The sequence below is a fragment of the Rhipicephalus sanguineus genome, chromosome 8, assembly GCF_013339695.2.
Source record: "Rhipicephalus sanguineus isolate Rsan-2018 chromosome 8, BIME_Rsan_1.4, whole genome shotgun sequence".
NCBI lineage: Eukaryota > Metazoa > Arthropoda > Arachnida > Ixodida > Ixodidae > Rhipicephalus > Rhipicephalus sanguineus.
In genome coordinates this window covers 123,258,352-123,283,692 of record NC_051183.1, presented here as the reverse complement: position 1 = coordinate 123,283,692, position 25,341 = coordinate 123,258,352, and the positions used below count along the sequence as shown (strand labels likewise).

The following is a 25,341-nucleotide window of genomic DNA, read 5'->3' as shown; positions in this document are numbered from 1 at the left end:
CACTCTTCGGGCGCTGTGCCAAAGGACGACGTTTTCAATAAAGAAGTGAGCCGCTTCTGCTGCTGTGCCCTCTGCATAGCTTTATTCTCCGCGTAGCGAGACAGGTAATCAGTGGCTACAATTATCCATCGGTTCCCTTGGTATAGGTTGGGAATTGGCCCTGGAAATTCATTCTAATTTGGGCGAATGGCCTTGCTGGTACGTCGACAGAATGTAATAGGCCTGCTGTTTTACTGGGGGGGGGGGGGGCACTTTGCGTCTTTGGCAGTCAGCACAAGTCTGGACGTGATGTTTTACAGCAGCAGGTATTTTTTGGCCAGTAGTACTTGCGTCGCAGTCGGGACAATCCTAGATGACCGGAAGTGGATTCATCATGGCAGGCTTCCAGAATTTCTTTTCGCAGCGATGAAGGCACGACGAGCAAGTACGCGCTGCCGGTTGGAGGGAAGTTCTTCTTGTAGAGAACGTCGTTCCATAAACAAAACACGGCAGTCCTCTGGCGAAAATTCGCGGCACGTCTTTACGTCATCCTTCCAAGAAGTGATGAGCGGAAGCAGCTTTAGGTCGCCTCACTGCTCTTGTGAAATAGTGGCCGTGTTGACGACTCCCAAGAATGCGGCGCCCGTGAATGCGTCATAAATAGCGGCCGGCTTCCACGGGCGCTCGCGAGAGGCAGTCGGAGTCAGTATGCCTCTTTCCTGATGAATAAGTTGCGGTCATATCAAATTCTTGAAGCCAAGGCTACAGCGCGCCAAACGGCCAGACTGGTCTTTCAGGATAGTGAGCCAGCAGGGCGAGTGGTGATCGCTGACGACTTGAATGAGCGGCCGTACAAATATGGACAAAATTTGATAACTGCCCACACCACGGCGAGACAATCCTTCTCGCTATTCGAATAGTTCTCCTCGGTGCGAGAGAGAGCTCTGCTGGCATAGGCTATCACTTTTTCAGTGCCGTCTTGCCACTGTACCGTACGGCGCCCAGGCCTACATTGCTGGCGTTCGTGTGAAGTGCTTTGGCGCTTCTGGTCAAAGTGCGCAAAAAGTGAAGGTGTTTGGAGGCGCTCACATAAACCGTTAAATGCCATTTGTTCCTTTTCGCCTCATAGAAAGAGAACATCTTCTCTTGTGAGTTGTGTCAAAGGTGCCACAACAGACGAAAAGTACGCGATGAATCGTCGGTAATAAGCACATAGTTCTAAGAAGCGCCTCACTGCTTTTAGAAGCGACGCATCTTATGGTGGAGTTCAAACCGGTGATGCTGGTGTGCGGCATGACCATCCTACTGCGCATGCACAAACCCTCTCCACACACCTCCTCTCCACTCCCCCTCTGAGAAGCGCTCCACATGCCGAAATGCTGCTTCGCATCGCCTCATGGTCCCCTTTACAGGGAGATGGTGTGATTTTTTTGTCGTGTGGTGCAGGAAAATTTGCAACCGCGTCTATTTTGTCTGGGTCACGGCGAACACCTTCGTGACTTACGACGTGGCCTAGGAAGCAAAGCTCACTGAAACCGAAATGGCATTTTTTTCTGGTTTTAACGACAGGCCAGCCGAACGTATAGCTTGGGGAACTGTGAATAACAGGCTTAGATGTTCTTCAAATGTAGCAGAGAAGACAATAACGTCGTCTAGATATACCAAGCATGTTTGCCATTTCAGGCCTGATAGCATGGTGTCCATTCAACGCTGAAAAGTGGCTGGCGCTGAGCAAAAGCCGAATGGAAGCACTTTAAATTCATAAACACCGTCGGGCGTCACGAAGGCAGTTGTCTGACGATATCTCTCGTCGACTTTTAACTGCCACCGCTTGGCAGTTCCATTGATGAGAAATAGCGTGCATGCCGCAGTCTATCAAGAGAATCGTCTATGCGTGGCAGCGGGTAGACGTCTTTCTTCGTGACTTGGTTTAACTTGCGGTAATCTATACAGAAGCGCAAGCTGCCCTCTTGCTTTTTGCACAATACCACGGGGGATGCCCAAGGACATTTTGAAGGCTGCATGACGTCATCCTCGAGCATTTCCTGTACTTGCTTTTGGATCTCGTCGCGTTCTTTCGGAACCACACGGTAGAGATTTTGTCGGATCGGTCTCGTGTTATCTTCAACAACTATTCGGTGCTTGGTCAATGGTGTTTGAGCTTTGATGTACACAAAACAATCTTCGAATTGGTGTATCAGTTCCAGTAGGCGCCGCCTAGCAGAGGGGGACAGGGTAGAGCAGATGTCGACAGACATAGGCGTCAAGGCAAACGTGGTCGTGTCGTGAGGTTACAATACGAAACAATCCCTCGCTTGGTCTATGCCGTCGTAGTAGGCAATCGCGGTACCCTTCTGGATGTGACTGCGCTCGTTGCTGATGCTGGTGAGGAGTACTTCTGCCTGACCGTCAGCTAGTGCCAGAACGCCTCCCGCGACGGAAACACCTTGCGTAAGCAATAGCGTAGCTAATTGCTCCGCTATCAAATCCTTATGACACGGCCTCTCACATGATACAGACACAAGGCAGCAGGATCTCGGCGGGGGGCGTCACATTGTCGGCTACTCGCAAACGCTCGTGTCAGTCGTCAGTGCTGGTCGTGGTGGTGTCGACATACGGATGTGCGGAAAACGTCCCCATACGGTCCAGAATGTTGATGCCAGCGTCGTACTCTCGCAGAAAATCCATGCCTAAAATGAGCTTTTTGCAACATTCTGCTAAAAGGACCAAAGTGGCGACGAAGCTGGAATCGCCGATTACAAGCCGAGCGGTGCATTTAGCCGTTGGAGTCATTAGCTGATCATCAGCACTTCATATGTGCTGCCCTGTCCACCGCATTTTGACCTTCCGAAGGCGGTTGGCGAGTTCTAGCCGCATAATCGAGAAGTCCGCGCCTCTGTCAACAAGTGCTGTCATGTGATGTCCGTCTATGACAACGCTGAGATCGGCACGTACAACTGTTCAAGTATTGGTATTCGTCGTCGTCATGACCGTCGTCGTCGTAGTCGTCTTCATATCGTCTTCTTGCGGTGGTAGTGGAGACTTTTCGGCGTCTGGACGATTGGCAACCTTGCCCACGGAGGTCGCAGCAGTTAGTTTCTCCGGCGCGGGCTAGGGGAACGGCCTCTGGCGACGTCAGCGTAGCTCTGGCGGTTCGGGGAAGTGTGAGGCACAGGTGACGGAGATTGCCAACGACTCCTTGGTGAAGCTATTTGGCTGGTCGACAAGCGATCACCATCATGGGCGGCACGGTCTTCAAAGCGAAAAGAAGCGGGACGAGAAAAGTTGCCAAACCCAGCATCTCGATGATGGCAGTAGAGCGAAATGTGGCCTGGTTCCCTGTAATGGAAGCAGATGGGTCGACGGTCAGCCGTTCGCCACTAGTCGGTTCTGCGAACTGGTGGTCGTCTCGCAGAATCCCGTTGCCACCAAGGCACGGCAGCGGGCGGTGGCTGGAAGGGCGCTGCCTCAGGTGAAGGTGGAGGACGACGGAATATGACCAAGTTTGTGGAACTAGACAGCTCAGGAGTTTGTACCTGAGTGGGTGTCGAGGGTAGAATCTTTGATAGCACTCAATGAATTTTAAAATTGGGTCCCTCCATTAGGACTGACACAATTGTCATTACTTTCATGGTCTTGTTTGATGTTCATGTCTGAGAACAGGCAATAAAGCAAAAATTACAGCATATCCACGGGTGAATGATGAAGAGCTTGGGCGAAGCTCCTGAAGCAATCATGGTTACACAGTGAAATGTTCAGTGGTTTCGCCCAGCAGTAATCAAAGTGATACGCCGCTTTGATTACTGCACGCCATCTAGCGTGCAGGGTGCCGCTGCTTTTCTCTTTTCTTTTTTCTTTCTTCTTTTTTTTGTTTTTTTTTAATTTTTTTGCACACATATTGCACACATCTATATGGGGCAGCGCAATCTACTATATCGTCACCCAACTGCAGTTTGCATGCATCTCTATGGGACAGCGCCATCTATTGAATGATACCTCGTTCGCATCCTTCGTCGAGCCATCATTACCGACTCAAGACGGAAGCCCGGAAGAAGACAAAGTAGATGATACGTGCCACCGCAAATGGCATACGGCCAGCGTAAACGTGCGACCACAACAATACAGTCAGCGCCATCAACCAGAGCCATCGTCATCGGCAGTATTGCAAGCCAGACTGCACCGCGCCCGAGACCTGCGACCGCTGCGACATAGCCAATGTCGGCCGCCGGAATCATACTTGGCAAACTTCCAACTGAAGTTCGAGCATCGCCGACCCAGGCCACTCCGAAATAGTCAGTGCCGCCCACCAGACATACTTATGACAGATTCACGAGCCAAGTCGCAGCGTGGCCCAGACCGACCACCGCGATGCAGCCAGCACCGCCCACCAGAAACATTGTCGGCAGCCCAGCCGACAATGCTTGCAGTCATGGCCGAGTGTGATGATGAAGAGCGGCGCCGAGGCTCCGGCGCGCGGAATCGAGAGCGAAGTAGAGAAAGACGAAAGGTTCAGAATAAGAACAGCCGGCCTATGAACAGGCGTTGTGTCTATGTGTTGTTTCTCGGCACAATATAGAACATTACGGCGAAACGCCAGACCCCTAAACGACCAACAGGCGCTCGCGCTCGCGTGCTCCTCTGCTAGCGTGCTCCTTGCGTTTTCACCTCGGATACTGAAGAAAGGCATTCGGAGAGTGGGGGCGAGCCGTCGAACGCGTTCGCTGTAGACTTGTGCACAACTGCAGAGCCACAACTGAATTACGACCTCTGGGTTGTTTAGGGGCCCTTAACAATTCAAGGCAAACCGCATATCTTTAGTTGCAATCAGGCATACAGCATAGAGGTCAGTATTCGTTTCAACAATGGAAACCCCAAAACAAGCATCAAAACCGCGTGCTGGATGGTAAGCCGCCTGTACAATGGAACACTCTTCCAAGCATTCCCGTAAAGATTAGATCACAGCTGCTTCGCTCTTCACTCGAGGACTTCGAATGACGTCAAACGGCCCTTCCTTATCCCCGCGTGTGTTTCCCGCTCTCACATATAAAGGGTGGCCCGTATAGCACCACAGTCAGATAATCCTAAGCATGTCATGGTTAGACCACGGAAATTCAAGAGACCAGAAGAACAGCGTGAATACAATGCTGCTCGAAAGAAACAAAAAACGCCAGGCCTGCGCTGAAACCGCAGCACAGTAACAGCGAAAGCTGGAAGAGCAGCGTTTCTAGAGCCCGTTAAGCTCTCTTGGGGCTACAAAACAAGTACACTAGAAAGGTACCCACTACGCCATAAATCACAATTTTTGTGAAGTTGGGAAGCACCTACTAAGCCATTATTCGTCATTCTGCGGAGAAGCGAGGCACCAGCTACACGTCAGTAAGGCATCATGTGCACTTTGTTGACGCGACGATTGATGACGATGAAGAATTATGGCTCAGCCCTTTGCAATGGGTTGGATCTTTAAACGGCCCACCAGTTATGTAATTTGCATTGGGTGACGCCCGGTCACTATTTCCCTCTCCCGTCATGCTGTATAACATACGTTGACGTGGGAGAGAGACGGGGGGGGGGGGCGAAGAACTTTACTGAGACCCCGAGGAAATGGATCATGCGCTTATGGGCTTCCTTGGCAACCAATACAAGCGCATTTGCGAGGAACCCACTACGCTATAAATCAGTGTAATTTTACTGAGACCCCGAGGAAGTGGATCATGCGCTTATAGGCTTCCTTGGCAACCAATACAAGTGCACTTGTGAGGAACCCACTACGCTATATCATTGTAATTTTTGAGATGTAGGGCAGCAGGCACTGTGCCATTTTTCGTCATTCTACGGAGAGCGTTGGTACCTGCTATACGCATGTAAGGCATTATGCGCACTTTGTTGATGCTGTGCCTGATGACGATGAAGAATTATGGCAGAGTCCTTTGTAATGGGTTGGAAGCATTCAACAACCTACTCGTTGCGCAATTCGCATTGTGTAACGCCTGGTTACAGAATTCGCGTTGTGCGACACTTGGTGCTTATTTTACTCTTCTACCACGCTATATTGCATATGCTAATGTGGTTCCTTTCCGACATGAAGCCTGTATAGGACCTTTTTGCAAAGCAGTTTCAAGCACCGGCATGGCTCAGAGGTTGAATACTGGGCTCCCACGCAGAGGGCCCAGGTTCGAACCTCGTCCATCCTGGAGTTTTAGGGGCGAAGCTCCTTAAGGCGGCACCCGTTCGTCCCTCGTAGTCGTCGTGGTCGTAGTAGTGAGTAACAAGTCTTACGCTTTGACCTCCAAGGTGGTGCCGGTGGGAGATTTCTCCTGTGCGTTGTTGAACAATAAAAAATTCGCAGCGTGCGCGTTAACTAAAAGCCGAATTCTTCTGTCTCTCATTCCCCATTAGCAGCCATTGGCATGTTCCAGTAGGAAACGTTAGTAGAAGTAGAAGTGTAAGTGTTAGCTAAAAGCCGACTTCTTCTGTCTCTCATTGCCATTAGCAGCCATTGTTTACCTCCAAGGTAGTGCCTGGTGAGATTTCTCCTGTGCGTGATTAAACAATAAAAATTTTGTTCAAAACGCCGTTGATTGATGAAATAAACCAACGAAAGACGCCAGATGTTTGTAAAAGCAGAACGAAAGAACGCCAGATGTTTTCTTAAGTGTAGTAGTAGTAGTTGCATGTAGCCACCTCGCCCGATCGTCAACGGGCGAGGTGGACCGGCAACGGCGCGAGGACCCTGCCGTACGAGAGTTAAATCACACTAAAAGACATACTTGCGGGCGATACACTCTAGTGAGCTTTCAACTTTTCGTCTTAATGTACATGATAAAGAAATTATTTCTACGAAAAACGCAAGGCACACCTTGAGCAATATGTTTGGTTTTGGGACGCTAAATGGAACCATGAGGCGATGCGAAGCCGGAGCACTTGCACGATCGCGTTCCGTTGGCTTTCGTTGGGCATGCTACCGACCTCGCGTCGTGGAACGCGCGTCCTGTCTTCCCTCTAGCCTTGCCTTTAATTCGCACGGGCGAGCGGGGAATGCGGTCGCTCTTGGCGCTCTTTCGCTCGGGAGCGGACTTCTTCCTTGCATTTCACCGATCACAAGTGATAATGAAGGGACCACGTAAACCAACAGTACAATAAAAGTTGATGTTTAATATATACACGATGTTTCACACTCTTATATTATGTACTGGGCGCATTTCACGGAAGAATTTCACGGTTTACAGATGATTCCCTCCGTAGCTTCGCCCCACTCATCATTCACCCCGTGGATATGCTGTGATTTTTTTTTCTTATTTCGTTTTTTTTTCTTATTTCGAGCGATACTGGTTACGGACACCGGCGGCGGCGGCGGCGGCGCGGCGGCGCGGCGGCGGACAACTACTGCGCCAAAAACGGCCGGTGAAATGATCTCATAACAGCTTTCGCTGTAATTCGTCTTGCTGAAAATGCTCACAGAACCAATCACGGTCTACCACAGCGACTGCAAAGCGATTATCATACCATTACTCTAAGTAGTAATAAAACATATCCCCTCCCCATCAGCATGTGTGGTGTTTGTACACCTTCGCTGGACTTTCCCAAGGCGTGATGGCGGCCATTTTTTTCGTTGATTGTACGCACATCTGTGAGGTGCTTTAGGGTGGCAGAGGCGTATTCAGTAGCAGTAGCGAGATGGCGCGAAATGCCGAAGGGCGTGTTTTAGAGGGCGTCGCCGCACTCGTCTTTCGCCGGAGTTGGGATGCGCGCCTCCGGTCCTCTACTTTTACCTACAGGGTGTTGTCGCCCGTGCTCGCGCGCATATCTCTTAAGGGAATTCGACAGAAGGCTCTTAGCTTCGTGCGTGTTGTGCTTGCATGGCGCAAATTGCATTGAAACCGTATACCACAAGACCGTCACTTCGCTTGTTGCAGCGGCAGTGTTTGCTAGAGGAATGAGCTGCGCCTTTCTTTATGTACATTGTAATTTCAATATATAATATATAATAATAATAATAATAATAATAATAATAATAATAATAATAATAATAATAATAATCGTTGGGCTTAACGTCCCAAAACCAGGATACGATTATGAGAGACCTAGGGGAGGGCTCCGGAAGTTTTGACCCCCAGGGGTTCTTTAACGCGCGCCTAAATCTAAGTACACGGGCCTCTAGCATTTTCGCCTCCATCGAAAATGCGGCCGCCGCGCCCAGAATTCGATCCCGTGACCTGCAGGTCAGCAGTCGAGCACCTTAGCCTCTAGAACACCGGCGGTTCCAATTCTAATTTCGAATTCTAGCCATCGCAATTCCAATTTCTGGCCATCGAATTAATTGCTTAGAACTTGCGGCATAACCGTGCCTTTTGTGCAGAATATGTCTAAGTGCTGTATCATTACGCTTACTTTGAAGCTTCATTTTTCCGCAGAACTGAAAAAAGGTCTTTTAAAGAACAATTTTCTTAAAAGAAATGGCCTGGAAAAAGTAACTTTTCCTGGTGAGTAAGAATATTTCTTTGCTGACTGTCACTGCATCAACTGTATTACTGCTAATGATAATGATACTTCATTATTGCAGTTACGTACATGAGTGTCCGCAATTTTTTCTGAGATCCATTAGGATATTTGAAGCATGACTTTTTTTGGAACAGTATTTGCGTGATATCATAGCGTTTCCTGTATCTTATAGAAACTTCTCGCGTACGTTGAGCTTGTGCGTAATGGAACTGCTCCACATAGAAAAGTATATTAAATTTGCGACACTCAAAACATACCACGCAATTTGCTCTTTTGAACGTGGGAAGTACGAGGGAATGTAATATAATTACTTGCGTGGTCGCATTTAGTTCTATTCATGCATGGCAGAAAGCAGGGCAAGCGCTTACGGACATGGGGACGATGAGTAGAGGCCATCTAGCGGTAGGAGATGCAAATCCCGGAAGAGGGAGGAGGTACCCAGTACAGAAGTTGGGGGATGCTGTGAAATGCGATTGCCCGCCGGGGGCGTGGGGGGGGGGGGGGAGAGGGAGGGTAGCTAAGGACGACAGCCTATTTTAAAGAGTAGCATGTGGTGCATACAGACACCGAGCAAGTGGAAGTGGCCGGTTTAGTGTTCGCCGTGGTCTTCTGGGCCTAACTTTGAAGCCAATATTTGACATTAATTTTTAAAATGCGCTAGTTCGAGGGACGTTGCGATTCTTTCACTCACTTGTGTTGTTATTGACCCCAGAGTTTTGGCAGTTCGTGCACTCATGAAGTGGTTTCTAACAGCAGAGCAGTTTAAGGGTCCGCCCAGTCATGGTCTCATGCCTCACGTTGGCGTCACGCAGGTCCCAAGTGTGAAACACGTAAGCCGAGCACGCTGCGCGTTTGCAACCCCAGCGCACTTTTGCTGTGAGGGGCAGGGCCGCCAAAGAGCTAATTCGTCTATCCGAGCCGGCGAAGCGACTGCGAAACGCCAGCGTCGGGAGTAAGACAAAGATATACGGAAGAGAAAAACGCAGGTGAAACGCCAGCACCGGGAGTTGGAAGCACCGCGCTCGCAGCAGTAAACAGTAGAAAAAAGGAGCCGAATTAACAGAAAATAGACAATCGCAAAAAAACTATGATAATCAGAAAAAAGAAACAGAAGAGGATATAAAGTATCGCACAACCACATGTAAAGAACTGAAACGGGCAGAAAAAATCAAGTAAATACAAGAAAACAACACAAAGAACAGGAAAAAGCAGGTAAACTGAAGATAAATGCAAGGAAAGCACAAGAGAAGCAGTGGTCCGTAGTCCGTATCACTTTGTATTTCCGGTATTTCATTTGTATTTCCGGTACATCGTACGAACAATCGTGTATCTTAAGATACTAGTTACACCTTTGGAACAAGTGGCTGATGCTCTTTAGCAATATCAGGCACTTCGACTTTTATGTAGAAGATCACACGTTAAGATGATATTTTTCTAATGAGAGAACGTCAATGACTTCGGAATAGGATGTGCAACAACGGTATCAGTAATTACAAAGCATTTATTAACTGACTCTTAATTATACTAGTTATGTACATTGTTGAAACTTGAGCATTATCAAGCGAGCGAGTCTCACATTCTACCCTCTGCTTTCTTTACGCTTCGCAAAATACCTTCTCAAAACGTGTCAGTCACTCTATTGGTGTTCTACATAACTGTTAGACGTAAAATACATAGATTACACCACGCAGGCAGGTGTTATCTTTAACGAAATAGTATCGCTGGAAATTTGAGTACCTAGATGTACTTTCCTCGAGTTCTTTTATGTGTTGCTACACACATAGGCGCTACAAAAGAAAGCAATGTTTTATGATATTCATTAGGCTGGCAGCGCCACCTCGGTTGCGGCTTCTCACCTTCTTTAGCGGCAGCTTGTTGTTTGAAGTCGCAATATAAAGAAATAATTGCTGTACTGCATCATAACAGCTTTCAGTGGCTTGTCTCTGCATTACCTTTACGAGTGTAACCGTCTTCTACAAAATGTTTTCTTTAATGGGAAGCATTCTATCTATCTATCTATCTATCTATCTATATATATATCTATCTATCTATCTATCTATCTATCTATCTATCTATCTATCTATCTATCTATCTATCTATCTATCTATCTATCTATCTATCTATCTATCTATCCGCGTACGGCTTTGTGCTCTCCTGGCTCTTTCGACAATGACATGTGTACCGAAATCGGTATTGCATAACGTGACTTTATGCAGCATATAAATGTCCGGTCACAAGATGAAAATTATGACATGCATATCGTGAACGGCATGATTGACTTGCCACGGTATTTGTGTTATTGTGGTCGTCTAGTTAACTTTATACCACAATTAGTAAGCGTGACAAGAGTGTATGACGAACATAAGTGACAGGTCCTAACGGGCAAATCACGACACGAATGTCATGAACAGCTTCGTATACATGACATGGTTTATAAACGGACATATACCAAACTGGTATGACGAGATATTTCTGTATGGCGAACATAAATGACAGGTGGTAACAAGAAATCATAACATGCATGTCATGTACGGCATGATTTCTTGCAACGCTCCTGGTGCGTTCCTGGACGGTTTGCTAGCGTTGCATACACCAAGACTGGTATTGCGTGACGTGACTGTATGACGAACAGAAATGAAAAGTTGTAACATGAAAATCCTGACATGCATGTGATGTACGGCATGACTTACTTGCCATGCTCACGGTGCGCTCGCGACTGGTTCGGTAGCTTGACATACACCAAAAGTGGTATTGTGTAACGTCACTGTATAAACATAAATGACAGGTAACATCAATATTATGGCATATATATTATGTACGGCATCATTTACATGCCACGTCATAGTAGGCTAGCGGCCGGTTCACGAGCTTGATAAAAACCAAGACTTGTATTGCACGACATCACTGTACGACGAAGAAGAGCGGTGGTAACATGAAATAATGGCATGCATGTCATGTACAGCATGATTTACATGCCACGTTCACGGAGCGCCCGCGGCCGATTCGATTGCTTGATACACCAAGATTGGTATTGCGTGACGTGACTGTATGACAGACATAAATGACAGGTGGTAACATGAAAATAATGGTATGCATGTGATGTTAGGCATGATTTACATGCCACGCTCAAGGTGACTCGCGGCCGGTTCACTGGCTTGATATACATCAAAATTGGTATTGCACGGCCTGACTGTATGACGAACCTAAATAACAGGACCTAACATGCACATCATTACGTGCATGTCATGTACGGCTTAATTTATATTACACTGTTTTGGCGCTCTTCCGGGTGTGTTGTTAACTCGATATATGCGAAAATTAGTATGACAGGGCATGACTGTATGAGGAACATAAATGACAGGTCATGCATTCTATATGACACAATAGACGTTTTATCAGCATGCTATACACCAGATTGCACATGCGTACATGCATGCATGCGATAATGGAAAACATGTGATATATAGTAACTAGCTGTCACGGCATGAATGACTTCATTTGCCTCAAAACAGACAAGGCGATGTATGCTCCTCTTTGCTGGCTGCTTCGCATTACATTGACTGCCACAGTGCATGGAATCTGCCGGATTTTTTCCTACCCACAGTGAAAGAGAGTGCCCCGCCATAATCTGTGCTTTGGACAAATTTCGTCCGTAGTTTTATCGGGGTGTGAGGCCAGGCTTGTTTATGACCACCCTTTCGAAGTCGTCACGGACTGCAATGGTGTATGTTGGCTGTCATAGCTGAAAGATCCATCGGAACGCCTCAGGCTTGGGCACTCCGCCTTGCGGAATGTGGCATTCGTGTTGTGTACCGATCCGACCGCAAGCACTGCGCCTTTGCTGCGCTATCCCGCTCGCCGCTGCTTAGCAAAACTTGTTCTGGGGCTAGATGGCACATGCTTACTGAAATGATGAAAAGACGCGTACCATCGAGTAAGATTTATTAAATGCGAAGCATTTCTCAGCGAACCTTTGGCACTTTGAGCGTTTCTATCTACGTATCTATCTATCTATCTATCTATCTATCTATCTAGCCGCCTACGTCTGGGAGCTCTCATGGTCGCCTCCTTAACCCAGTGTAGACGAAAATTGGCATGGGGGGGTAAGATGATTTGACGAATATGATTATAGGGTCATGACATGAATAATGTGAAAATCCTGTCGCGTACGTCGTGAAACCCTTTCCACTAGACACGTGTGGCACATACCCGTTTGCCACGGGCCGCAGTGTACGGGTATGCGCCACAGGTGATTGACAGTTTATATCTACCCAGGAACTGCGAGAAGAGACAGTGGTAATTTAAATGCAAGAGCGTTAAGAAAAACCAACATCGGCAGCGTTGACTCAACAAATGAAAGAATGAAAATTACGATCCTAGCAAGAATCGAACCCAAGCATTCTGCGTGGCAGTCAGGTATTGTACCACTGACCACGCCAGGTATGTAAACTGGTTTGGAAAAACAGCCTACGCAGGCGTAATAACGGTGCAACGTCAATTGTGGTTTGTGGTGCTTGCTTAATCTTACAAGAAAGCAATGAGCACTACATGATACTGCTGCGATGTGTACTCCCACGATACAGGCGTCATATCAGATTAACGTATGTGGTTCAGGTTGGCTCCGCTTTATAGCAGTCTAATAAACATTACATTTGTATTCCTATGATTCAGCAAGCTATATTGAAGCAGTGCTCGACCCTGGAGGAATACATTACCGAAAGTTACATATGATATCCACATCACCGCACCGTAAAGTGCACTTCGTCCGCCAGAACGACGCAGTGTCCTCTTCATTTCTTACGAGGCTGGGCGATGGCCTCATGCTGACCGAGGATGATGCCAGATTAATTGACAGCCACTTTGTAGACTAGGCAACGTAGGCCACATGCGCCGAGCTAGTCTACGAATACGACATGCGTCATCCACTGATGTTGGTCTACGTAGCACTATCCAGACTTACAGCCTCGACGGCCTATTCCACCAATGAGAAGGGTGGTTTCAGGTTCCGACATGTCGCCGGATCTATAGACTCACAATTTGTTGACGAAATGACCGAGGCATCCACGAATTCTAACAGCTCTACTATACCACATACTTCACTACATATGGACCCTCCTCACCGCGATCACGACCGAATCCTATATCAAGTCATGACCAGCTGCTGGTGCTCACTGATCACGGTGATGATGACCTTGTTCAAGAATGTCAGGAACTTCTTCCACACATGCGCACGGGATTGTGAAACGTGCGTGCGTTCTCCATCATAAGGGACAAGTAAAGCACTACATATCAGCTTACCGCTTGTGACGTTGGTAATACCCACGTTTCCGTTGGCAGCGTTACCCAACCGTAAACAACTGGTACTATAACACATATGCGGCTTTCAACATAATATGTGTGGGTATAAAATTTATACAAATCTTTAGCGTCATTTTGTGACGTGTCGCTCAGTAAAAAAATTACGCCACAGTCACCTTCCCGCCGCATGCTTCGCATAACATCGACTCCACGGTACGTCGGATCTGCCGAATTTTTTTTATGTACTTTTCTGTTCTTTCTTAAAATTCTACCTTGATGGTACGCGACTTTTTTGTATTTGCCACTGCTTGCTGACGCAGCTTCTGCGTCAGCTTCTTCGGCTGTCTTGAAGCCAGTTGACTTCGCAGACATGTCGGAGCAAAGCAACGATGGCTGCATTTCCCAAATCCGAATTTCTGACTGATGTATCAGCTTGTCCGGCATCAAGAATTCTGCGTCGTCAAGCGACGCATTTCACAATTCGAGACGATCTTCTCTATCGGCGGAATTACGCGCCAGACGGTCGGAGATAGCTTCTAGTGATCCCCCGCCACATGCGAACGGAAATCTTTGCTGCTTTCCAGAACGATCCACGAGAGCGCTCATGCCAGCGCTCTCAAAACCTACAACCGCCTGCGTGACCGATGCTACTGACGCGGCATGTATACATTGGTGCGCTAGTACGTACTACGTGTTTGTACTGCCTGTCAGCGGAATAAAACCCTACCTGAAAGCCCAGCCGCTAAACTTCAGCGTCTGCTTTGCCCGAAGCGTCCATTTGACCGTGTCGGTATTCACTTATACGGAACGCTTTTCTCGACTTCCTCTGGAAAGAGGTCGATGACTGTCGGCTTGGACCACCTCAGGCGTTACGCAGAGACTGCCCACAGCAACCGTTAGAGAATGGCGTGTCTTATCTTACGCAACATTTTTCTTCGCCACGGTACTCTCCGTGAACTTCGAGCGCCAGAGCGCGTGTTTTTCGGTCTGACACTATTCGACCCTTGCTCGTTCAGTGCAACATCGTTCGTCACAAGACGGCCGCATATCATCCGCAAACAAATGACCTCACTGAACGATATAATTGCGTTCTCCGTGATATGCTGACAATGTAAACCACATCGGACTAGACCAATTAGGACATCGTCCCTCTATTCATCACGTACGCGTACAACACCGCTACGCACTCGACCACAGGGAATTTCTTTGTTATTGCGACAGCAATTATGGGCAGTCTCGGCTGATTTTGCCGTACCCATCGCCGCCTTCATGCACCGTATTGCATATTATATATATATATATATATATATTATAAATAATAATATATATATATATTATATATATATATATATATAGCCACAAAAAAAATAATTCAGAAAAGCTTTCCGACACGCGGAATCGAACAGGTGACCTCTCGCTGTGCAGCGCGCGGCGTTAGACGGTTATGCCATGAACAGTACCGTCTTTCAGCCTGCTAACGACGAGCTATTTATACATACCATTTATTTCAGCATGCTTTCTTAGTCACCACATAGATGGCGCGACGTGCGCGCGTGTCGCGCTTTAAAGATCGTCGCCCCGCTCCTGCGAACACCGTTGCTCTTCGCCCTACAGGGCGTGGTCGCCTTTTCGCTTATCTGGAGGAAAGAAGGGGGCGGCCGGGGGGTTGGAGTGGGGTTTATATGTCTTGTGCTTCCCCGCGATGTCCGCGCTGAAGTCACAGAGCGTACGAAGGCCATTTCGCTCGCTGCAGCGTCCGCGTTTGCGAAAGGAGCGCGCTGTTCAACAGAAATAAGGAACAACTGTGACAGTTCGCGCTCGTCCTGTCTGTACCTGTTCGTTCGTTTCGTGCGTCCTGCTTTATGTTTGAGCAGTGCGCTTCAAGTGTCGAGAGCTGTGACGCATTAGTTGGCGCTCGTCCTGTGTGCGTTCTCTTCGTGCGTCCTTTGGGCTCGAGCGACGCGCTGGCAATTTCGAGCTGCTTTCCGTTCTCCGCGTTACATTCCAATTTATTGCTATCGCATTCATTGCTTCGCCGTTGCAGCGAAACTGTGACGTCTGTTTTTTTTTTTTTCGTCTACGGATGCGACCTATCATGCACGCTGGACACTATGCTTCCCTACACGCCTGATTCATGTGAACACAATGCAATTTCTGAGGTTGCCAGGTACGCCCATGATTTCCGACGATTGGCCCGTTCGCTGACCGCCGAGGTCCAAGGCCAACAGAAGCTGTCGCATGACATCGACCGACCTTTCCTTACTCTCCGCGACAGGTGGCTCTCTTTTTTCTTGGACTCTGTTCAAAAGCCCTGGCCTTTCGTAGAAATTGCTGGCCCGACATCACCGGCCCTGCCGCGTTCTCCCTCGCACTTCTCCAGTCAATTATGAGGTTGAGCTTTCGACACCGTCCCAAGATTTATTGCAAATCAGTTCTGCGGAATCGCGCAAGGTGGCGGAAGGGTTAAGAAAGGGAAAATAGACAACCACCCGTTTGTAGCACGAAGCTCCTTGTGGCTTCGTGCTACAAACGGGTGGTTGTCTATTTCCCCTTTCTTCGTCCCAAGACTTATGTCGTCGTATTAGAGAAATCGTCCATGTGAGTCGGCTCAAGCCCTTTTATGCCTCCTCTATACTGGTAACGCCTTATGTGGCCAGGGCGGCTACCCTATTCACTTGGGGCCAATGTGTGAACAGTACAAGGTGACGACGAAACAGCCAAGCATGCGAGCGAAACGTTAGGAGTAGCCACGCAAGCTTAGCTTGCGCTTGCTTGAATTTTGGCTCCTTGACACGAGCCGCTTAGAGACATTCGTCCTTGACATCCCTCGTGGTACCTTGACAATTATACGTGAATATCGTGCGTGACAATAGATTCTTATTCTATATAACGTGTGCAACCTATTCAGTATAGATTACACAGGCCAGAAGCTGAAGACAAACGCTTAGTAAAACATAACCCAATTTATCATCGAAATCTAATAACAGTGCATTGTGTCCGTTTCTAAACAAGGTAGACAAACTTGGCGATTGCGCGTCATACTGCATTGATATTATCAATTATCCCTGCCCACTATACTGTTGCGCAATGACAACACATTACGCTGTTGAACGCCCGACGAAAATACTCACATGTTAGTATAGAACATACGCAATCAAGAAAGCCTACATGTGGAGAGAAGTTCAGAGAGTGATGCATTAGTATACTTGGTGGCTGTATCGATATTGTGCAGTCTAGTGGGCTACGTTAACATAAATAAATCAGTGCACCGACAGCTGCTCAGCTGAGTCCATGGACTATCTTAAATGTGCCCGTAGCGATGTGCCCAATTTTTCGGACTATGATGCACCAGGCTCCAGTGCTAGCAAAACTCAATACATAACGGTTATTACACTTGACGAAAACGTCGTGAAAGCACAGCCCCTGTACATTTTACTGTAACTACCGGAGGAAGTCTCTCAGAATCATTTATTTTGATGGTCGAATGCCTTTATAATACATAAATTGCGAATAGTTACTCTGTTCTCTAACGAATCTTTTCCTGTGATCACCACAAACCTTTTTGAAGGAGTGAAGTGTTCGACAGGAATACATGTATGTGATGTGTTGTGCTTAAAACTCGATGCCTATTTGCCCTGTGTGGTGGCCGGACCCCAGACACATGTAATTGCTACTATAAAATGGTAAGTTCCTTTAAAAATATCAAATAACACACACTATTAAGGCGTTTATAGGAAGTGGTTCAAATATATCTCTGCAGTTGGTACCCTACAGGCTAGTGAAAGTTCTGTCATAAGCCAGGTATCAAATACAGGATGTTTTTTTAGACAATGCAGATTTTTTTATCAGTATTCATACGACTGCCAGGCCTCTGTCGTCTCTGCAAACGAACTATACACCGAGGAGGAATACTTTGCACACCTAAATACACTGAAGTGAGCAATTACTAAAAACTCATGATTACTTTTTAATTAGTAATTGAGGGCAGTTGTTGATATTCAACAGTTGTAGGACGTGACCATTTATAGCAAACCCATTTTTAAGACTCTCAAAAAACACACACATTTTCAGATAATAATAATCAAAATTGAGGGCTCCAATTCACGCAGTACCGAAAATGAGCGCTCCGGGCGCGCAGGAAATGCGTCATCTGTGTTCGTACATGCCGGAAAGCTCACGTGACGAACTTTGGAAAAAGGCGCGTCGAGCAGAATTTTGTCAGGAAAAACGGTAATTCGTCCCAAATACCCAACAGCGCCCCTCAATCTTTGCCTCTATTGTGCAGTGCTTATTTGTTTTTTTTTTGCAGTGTACACAACAAAGCGGTAACTTTCGCGTTTCCTTTTACTGCACGGTGTAAGACTATGCGGCACCCACTGCGGCCCTACTGATCGCATACCACCGAAAGAGTACTTTAGATTTCATTATAGTTTAACAAAGGAACGGATAAGCATTACGCAATAAACGCAGAAAATAAGCGGTCTAATGGGGTATGTGCCAGTGTTTGCAGGCGTCGTTTTAGTCCTTCAAATGCGTCAACTTGCGCCATTTTCAGCTTAAACTCGACGTCGGTCTTTGTCAGTTTCGTAGGTTCAACGATGAGTGAAAAGCTTTTGACAAACCATCTGTAATAGGTACACACGCCGAGAAATCGACGCACAGCCTTTTGTCGGCGAGTGCTGGGAATGTAGCGATGGCGGCTGTCTGCTGTGGGTCATGGCGGACTCCAGAGTTGCCGATGAGTTGTGCTCGGAAGAGGAGGTCTTCGTACACGAATCGGTTTTTTCTGATTTGGGTGTTAGACCTGATGACCGATTGCCTGAAGAACTGTTCCAAGGCGTCGGCGGTGTTCGTCAATGCTGGTAGCAAAGACGACGAGGTTATTCAGGTAGACAAGACAAGTATGCGACTTGAAGCCAGCCAGCACTGTGTTCATAACGCGCCGGAACGTCGCGCGCCAGGGAAAGACTAAATGGCATGACCTAAAACTCAACAGGCCGTCCACTCATATAAAGGTTGTCTTCTCACGGTTTTCTCTTGTCGACTTCCATTTGCCATATAGCCCGTCTTGAGGTCCATCGAAGAAAATGACTATACGTTCCAAAGTCGATCCAAAGAGTCATATATCCGAGGGGGTGGGTATACGTCCTTCGTGATCTTGTCTTGGTGACGGTAATTGAAACAGAAACGTCAAGTTCCATCCTTCTTCTTCTTCAGAACTACTGTTCATGCCCACAGACCTTCCGAAGGTTGTATGATGTCATCCTCCAGCATTTTGTCGACTTGTCACTTTATAGATTCTGGTTCTCGCGTCGAAATTTGGTAGGGACTCTGACGCAGTGGTTAAGCATTTTTTTTCGTTTATGATACGGTGCTTAGCAAGGGACGTTTGTCGAACCCTTAATGACAACGAGAAAGTGTCCTTGTATTGCTGCAGAAGGCATCGGCGCTGCTGCTCTTGGCAGGCGGGAGGACTTTGGGATGACGATCGAAGCATGGTTGAGGTATTGGGGTCGTCGTGGTAGCTTTGTCAGAATTTGAAAAGGCGAACGCATCGCTGACAGCCACAGTTTCCTCGATGTATGCGATCGTCGCCCCCCTGGAACAGGTGTCTGTATTCTTGGCTGAAGTTCGTGAGCATCACTCATTCTTTTTCTATATGCAACCGTGCAATAATACCACTTCCGACGCAAATTGCATGGTCCAGGAACAAACCCTGATTGCTCTCGATCACGCCTTCGGTGTCCTCAGATCTTTTGCTGCGGACGGACATTATGACGCTGGAGCGAGGCTGAATATTTACTTAATCCTTGAGGACGTTAAGGCACGGTGACATGGCTCGTATCCGGCTGCATAGCTTTATCCGATGTTAGAGTTATCGACTTGGTTCTGCAGTAGATGACGGCGCCGTTATGGTTTAAGAAGGCCATGCCAAGTATGACATCCCTGGATCAATGCTGCAGGATTACGAATCTCTCAGGATAAGTGTTATTATTGAGGACGAATCTCACTGGGCAGACTCCATACGGCTTTATTAGATGGCCTCCAGCGGTCCCGATTCTGGGGACTTCCCAGGCGGTTCCTAACTCTATTCAACTTCGCGGCGAATGGCCCACTGACGACGGAGTATTCGACTCCAGTGTTGACCAGAGCGGTGACATTGTGTCGTCGGAGAGAGCGTTGACGTCTCTAGTTCGTCGTCTTGAGTCGGCATTAGGTCGCGGCGTCGGATCACGGCTACGTCGTCTTGCTCCACTCCTTATACGTGGGCGTCGTAAGGCCTTCTTCCGGCAGTGAAGTTTCGTAGACACGGTTCCGTTCAGCTTGCGGCGTGCTCTTAAGAGTTCATCGCAGCGTAGTCGGCGGCGGAGGATCTTCGGTATCGTGTTTTGCAGCAGCTGCACCCTCCCTGGTTGCTGCCCTAAGTTTTTCTGATAGATGCCGCGAATTGGCACCGAGTATGGCCGGTGTACTCTAGGTGTTGCTGTGGGATGTAGCGGCCTGGCGACGGTGATCAGGAAGGTTGTTGGGGTGTCCACTGCGTTCTAGGAGTAGTCTGCGTGTTGCTGGTGTGTCACCCCGCTGTGCACACGGCGCGTCGATGGCGAAAGCACGAGTCCAATCTGTCAGTGGTGGCAGTTGCGGCAGGTGTGACCAGCTTCTCCGCAATGGTAGCAGAGGGGGCAGTGCCGGCGGCGCGCGAACGTTGTCTTCTGAGGGTGTAGCGTGGCCGACAGGTGGGTGGTATGGCGTCGGTGGCGGCGGCGGAACTGCGGTGGTGCAGCGTCTTCCCGTGGGCGCGGAGGGGGCGCGTTACGACCCACTGCAATAGCATAGCTCACTCTCCCTCGAACCCATTCAATGAAGCCATTGCGCTAAAAACAAAGGGAGCAAGGAAGAGGACAGGATGTGCGCTACTCACAAGTGAATTTTTATTTCTGAAACGCGTTGTACCTATAGAAGCGTTATTAATAAACATAGAACATCCTTAATTAATATTTTAAAGCACGACTTGCGTAAGTGTACAGATAGTTATCTGTACAGACTATCCGCGGTAATCTATGAGACCACCCTCTGTGTATTGGACTCAGCCCTTAGACTTCGCTAATTATTTATACACCGCGTATCTTATATGTACCTAGTGTTTTGTTTATTTTCTGTTTGTTATTCTTTTACTCGTTCTAGTTTCTTGTTTTAATGTTTTTCTGCACTACTACTATCATGTTGATGGATAGCCGGCTCTAATGCAGCCTACATTTCCATGTTTTTTAATAGAAAAGTGTGTCATGCAATTTCCTTGCGCTCAGAGTAATTGAGGGGGACACTATCTGGATAATGCTAGCTTGCACTTTTGACTGCACTTTTTGCTGCCTTCCATTTTGGTATAAGTACAATATACTTAACAAATATTCCGTTGTGAGTAGCGTATGTCATGTCATCTTCCTCGGTCGCTCTGTTTTTAGCGCTATGGCTTCATTGAATGTAAGAAAGCAACTAGCCCAACAGTGACCTCTTCAAATATTTCTGACACTGACGCCGACACCGCAATTTCTGCGCAAGGACCTGTTTAATGCTATTGCTTTAAAATACTGTTCTTAGAATATACACTCTCAATTGGCCATTACTGTTACAAGTACATGCAGTGAAATCACCGCTTTTTCGATAGTGATTTATTTGTTGCAAGTGTGTATCGGTGCGCATTTTATGCTTTTCCAATGATGTTAAACCTGTTAGAAGGTGTGATTCACGCTGTGTGATTCGCGTATAGGTGGTGTCAGTCGCGTTTGTAAGAATAATATGAACAATTTTTCATAACAGCAGTCTGGCATCCATACATTTCCAGTGTGTTAAAGTTTGGGCTGCTTTTGCGTGGGCTTTGTCATTATTAAAACGAGTCCGAAATGGTGTTTCGGCTTGGCCTATATATTGCATATGACACACCTGCACTCAACTAGATATGTCAAATTAGAAGAATGACATCTTAGGTTTCCTTTTTATATACTGTAATCTTAGGTTGTGTGCTAGTGGCTTTGCTTCTCCGTTGCGCGACGTGACATCGCGGATTGAGAAAAGGTTTGCAGAAACTACAGGAGGAGAAGAAATAATTGGGGTGTTCACTAGTGCGTCCTTGAGGTTCCATGATTGTCGGTGGACGATGCCAGTAGCTGGTAGTAATGCGCGTTGGTAGTAATGGCTATGGCTGCCGCCGCACATGCCGATGAAGCCAGTAGCACACGGTGGCTCGGAACATCCGATGAAGCCGGTCTCTAGTGACGCCGGTGGCAGTCCACACGTCACTCCTGACGCCGCAAAAATGCAGGTTGAGACAGACGAGCAGAACGAGTTAGATGAAGGCCTCGACGAAACGGTAGTGAGCCGACCGACGGCGAAAAAGGAGCAGGATAGAATCGCGTTGCACGTGGTCCTGTGGGCGTCCAAGGAGCGCAGGCAAGGTTCCATAAAACACGGAAGCAGATGATGAGAAAGGAGGCGGAGCGCTGGTTACCCAGGACGAGAAGAGCAAGAGCCGCACGGCGAGGCATTGCAGAAAGGCAAGACACAGCAAGACATGGAAGCCCAGACGGCGACTGTGTCGCCGTCTGCGCTCGCTATGGTTTTAGGACCTGCGGAAACCTACAAGACATCAGGTGTTTTAAGGCACGCAGGTGCGAGGAAGACCTCAACATCGGAGATGCACTCCCTGGTTCGCTGCCGCCGTATCCTCGCTTGGTGCTCAGCTGTCAACGTTTTTGCCGCTGGTGGCGACGACGAAAAGGAGGGATAGAAGAGAAGAGAATGAAGTGTGCTGGACTTTGACCGTTTCTCTATCTATCTATCTATCTATCTATCTATCTATCTATCTATCTATCTATCTATCTATCTATCTATCTATCTATCTATCTATCTATCTATCTATCTATCTATCTATCTAGTCCGCTACGTCTGGGTGCTCTCATGGCGGTCTCCTTAACTTGGCATACACGAAAATTTTCGTAGCTTGCATTTCGGTGGAGGCGAAATGCTAGAGGCCCATGTACTGTGCGATGTCGGTGCACCTTTAAAGAAACACCAGATGGTCAAAATTTCCGGAGCCCTCCACTACGGGATCTCTCATAATCATATCGTGATTTTGGGACGTAAAACCACATATATTATTAGAGAGTCTGAAAATTGGGGACCCAAGCTGCTTGGGTAGGGCGCGTTTGCGTTCCGAGGATCAGCAGAGTTTGAGAAGTGGGTCAAACGCAGGTGGCGCTGGGCCACACTCACGGGGCGCCACTCGTGGCGAAGTTTAAAATTATCGGAGACGCGGGCAATACTGCGTCTTGGCCCGCGCTGCATCTACGTCGTCTCGCTGGCGACCCAACACGTCTTGGGGAACACACACTAGTTTTTGATATTTGGGTGTTCGGTCAACGCGAGCGCAAGAGCCCAAGAGTGGCTTGGGTTCTGCGCATTGGCCCTGGCGGCTCACAAATTTCGTGGGTTTCCAAGCTCCCTGGGGCCCCAATCCTCAAACTCTCTAATATATTGCACTGGAGGCGCCATGCTAAAAGACAGCGGAGCTGAAAGCTTTGGAAATGTTTCTTTTTCTTTGTACTTGTCTTTGTACTTGTATTTCCGTGTGCCGCTCTCTTATCTGTTTTTGTATGTGCCTTTTTTCTCTGTTATTTCTATTTATTTATATCTCTCTCTCCTCTCGACTTTTTCGCTTACTTCCTCCTTCTTTCTATCCTTTTCTGTCTCTATCTCTCACTCTATTCTTTCTTTCTCTTTGTTCGTGTCTCACTATTTCCCTTCCTTCTCTCTTTGCATTTCTTCCACTCTATTTCTTTCTCATTATTCCTATGCTATGTTTTAACGCTCTCCCCTCTTCCCTTCACCGCTTCTCACCATCACATATCTCCTCCTCACGCTCACTCCCCTTTCATACCCCTTTGCTACACTATACTACACAAGGCTATGATATGTGCCGTTAGTGTGCATGTATGGCCGAATGGATAGGACGCGCACCTTCGGATCGAGGGCACCGAGGTTCGAATGTCGCATCGTGAAGAGTTTTTTTTTCGCCAAGAATTTATCCACTTTTCTTTCTTTATATCACCTACGTTATGTCTCTCTCTCTTACTCGTTCTCTCACCCATCAGGGTTATTACAGGCCACGCTGGAGAAATCGGCGCATTTTAGGGGCGAAGCTCCTTATGCCGTGGGTCTGTCCATCCTCCGTTTGTTTGTAGCGTTGTAGTAGCCACCTCTAGCTCGTGAGAAGCGCGCGTTCTGGTATGCAGTAAAAGAAGAAGACGACGTTGGCGAGTGAGACTCTCGTGCGTGTTCGCCTGTGTGGCATTCTTTCTTCTTTACTACATCTCATGTTTTCAACGACACCCGAAGACATTTCAGAAGAAACGCGCCATGAGGCTTTCTCTTGGCACGCTTTCTCTTTAGCTCGGATTAGCCAAAATGGAAGACAAGGCTGCGGAACGGAGGGCACGGAAGGCGGCGGCAGCGCGCTCGCAGACAAAATCCTGAGGTGAGAGCCCGCGAGGCCGAAGCTGCACGTCGACCGCGCGAAGCAGATTCCGCCGTTCAAGCCCGCGAAGCCGAAGCTGCTCGACAAGCTGCAGGGCTGCGGCGCGAAAACCCCCGCGTACGAGGCCCGCGAGGCCGAAAGCTGCACGGCTGCGACGCGAATCGGATCTTCAAAATGTGGAAGGACCATGAAGCGTCGAGAAAGCGCGCGTACCGGCAGGCAGAGCCCGCGGCTGTGCGAGCACGTGAAGTGGCTGGCAAAACGCATCAGACGGCTCTGCCCGAAGGCGCCGACGCGCGCTTCAGTGGGACTTTCTTGAAAACAGTTTCGGCCCGTAGTTGGGGTGTGTGCGACATTATGTGGTTCTCAAACAATCTAGTCACAATATCTTCCATCAAGAAGGACCACGCTCGCGCCATGCCATCGCTGTGCTGCAGCGCGAGTTCGCTTCGCCCCACTCATCATCATTCACCACGTGGATATGCTGTGATTTTTTTTTCTGGGAGCGAAGCAGAAGGAAACGAAAATGAAGAAGAAGATGGAGAGAGCGCGTGCCGATGCATGATGATAATTTCTGTTTCCGACAGACAACTTACCATGACTTTAAACAGATTCGCTGTTAAAGTTGCTGTAGTAGGACACGTGTATGCAACGAACGCGATTCATGGTCATGACAAGAATAACGTGAATATCCTGTCGCGTACGTTCTGAAAAACTTGGAGGACGCATGACCTTCACCGTCAAGCGTACAACGCGATAGCGCAATCGGGCCCCGTGCGCATCGCCTTCTCAATTGCTAGTATGTCTTCGGTTCTCGGTGCATGCCTCAACCATGCCGTAAAGAAAGGAACGACTCTGTTCGTAATATTTGCCGTTCAAAGTATCCTTTGAATGCCTACGGGAAGTACAGCTGTTAAGTGCCATTACGCCATAATTATTCCTTTTGCAAATCAGCGAAGGGCCCACCACACGTCCGTAAGTCAACATGCGAACCTATGCAGCTGTTCACATTGTTGATGGTTCTGCTGATGATG

At 47.9% G+C, this 25,341-nt stretch overlaps 1 protein-coding gene across 1 annotated transcript in view; it reads left to right on the top strand.

Annotated features, from left to right (window-relative positions):
- LOC119403486 (uncharacterized) overlaps positions 1 to 22,255 on the top strand; it is a 71,298-nt gene extending 49,043 nt beyond the window's left edge. The window contains exons 5-8 of the mRNA XM_049418345.1: positions 8,391 to 8,459; positions 17,345 to 17,459; positions 18,411 to 18,543; positions 22,097 to 22,255. Coding sequence (XP_049274302.1) covers positions 8,391 to 8,459; positions 17,345 to 17,459; positions 18,411 to 18,543; positions 22,097 to 22,255 — 476 coding nt within the window. The remainder of the gene's footprint in view (positions 1 to 8,390; positions 8,460 to 17,344; positions 17,460 to 18,410; positions 18,544 to 22,096) is intronic.
- Positions 22,256 to 25,341: the final 3,086 nt, after the last annotated feature.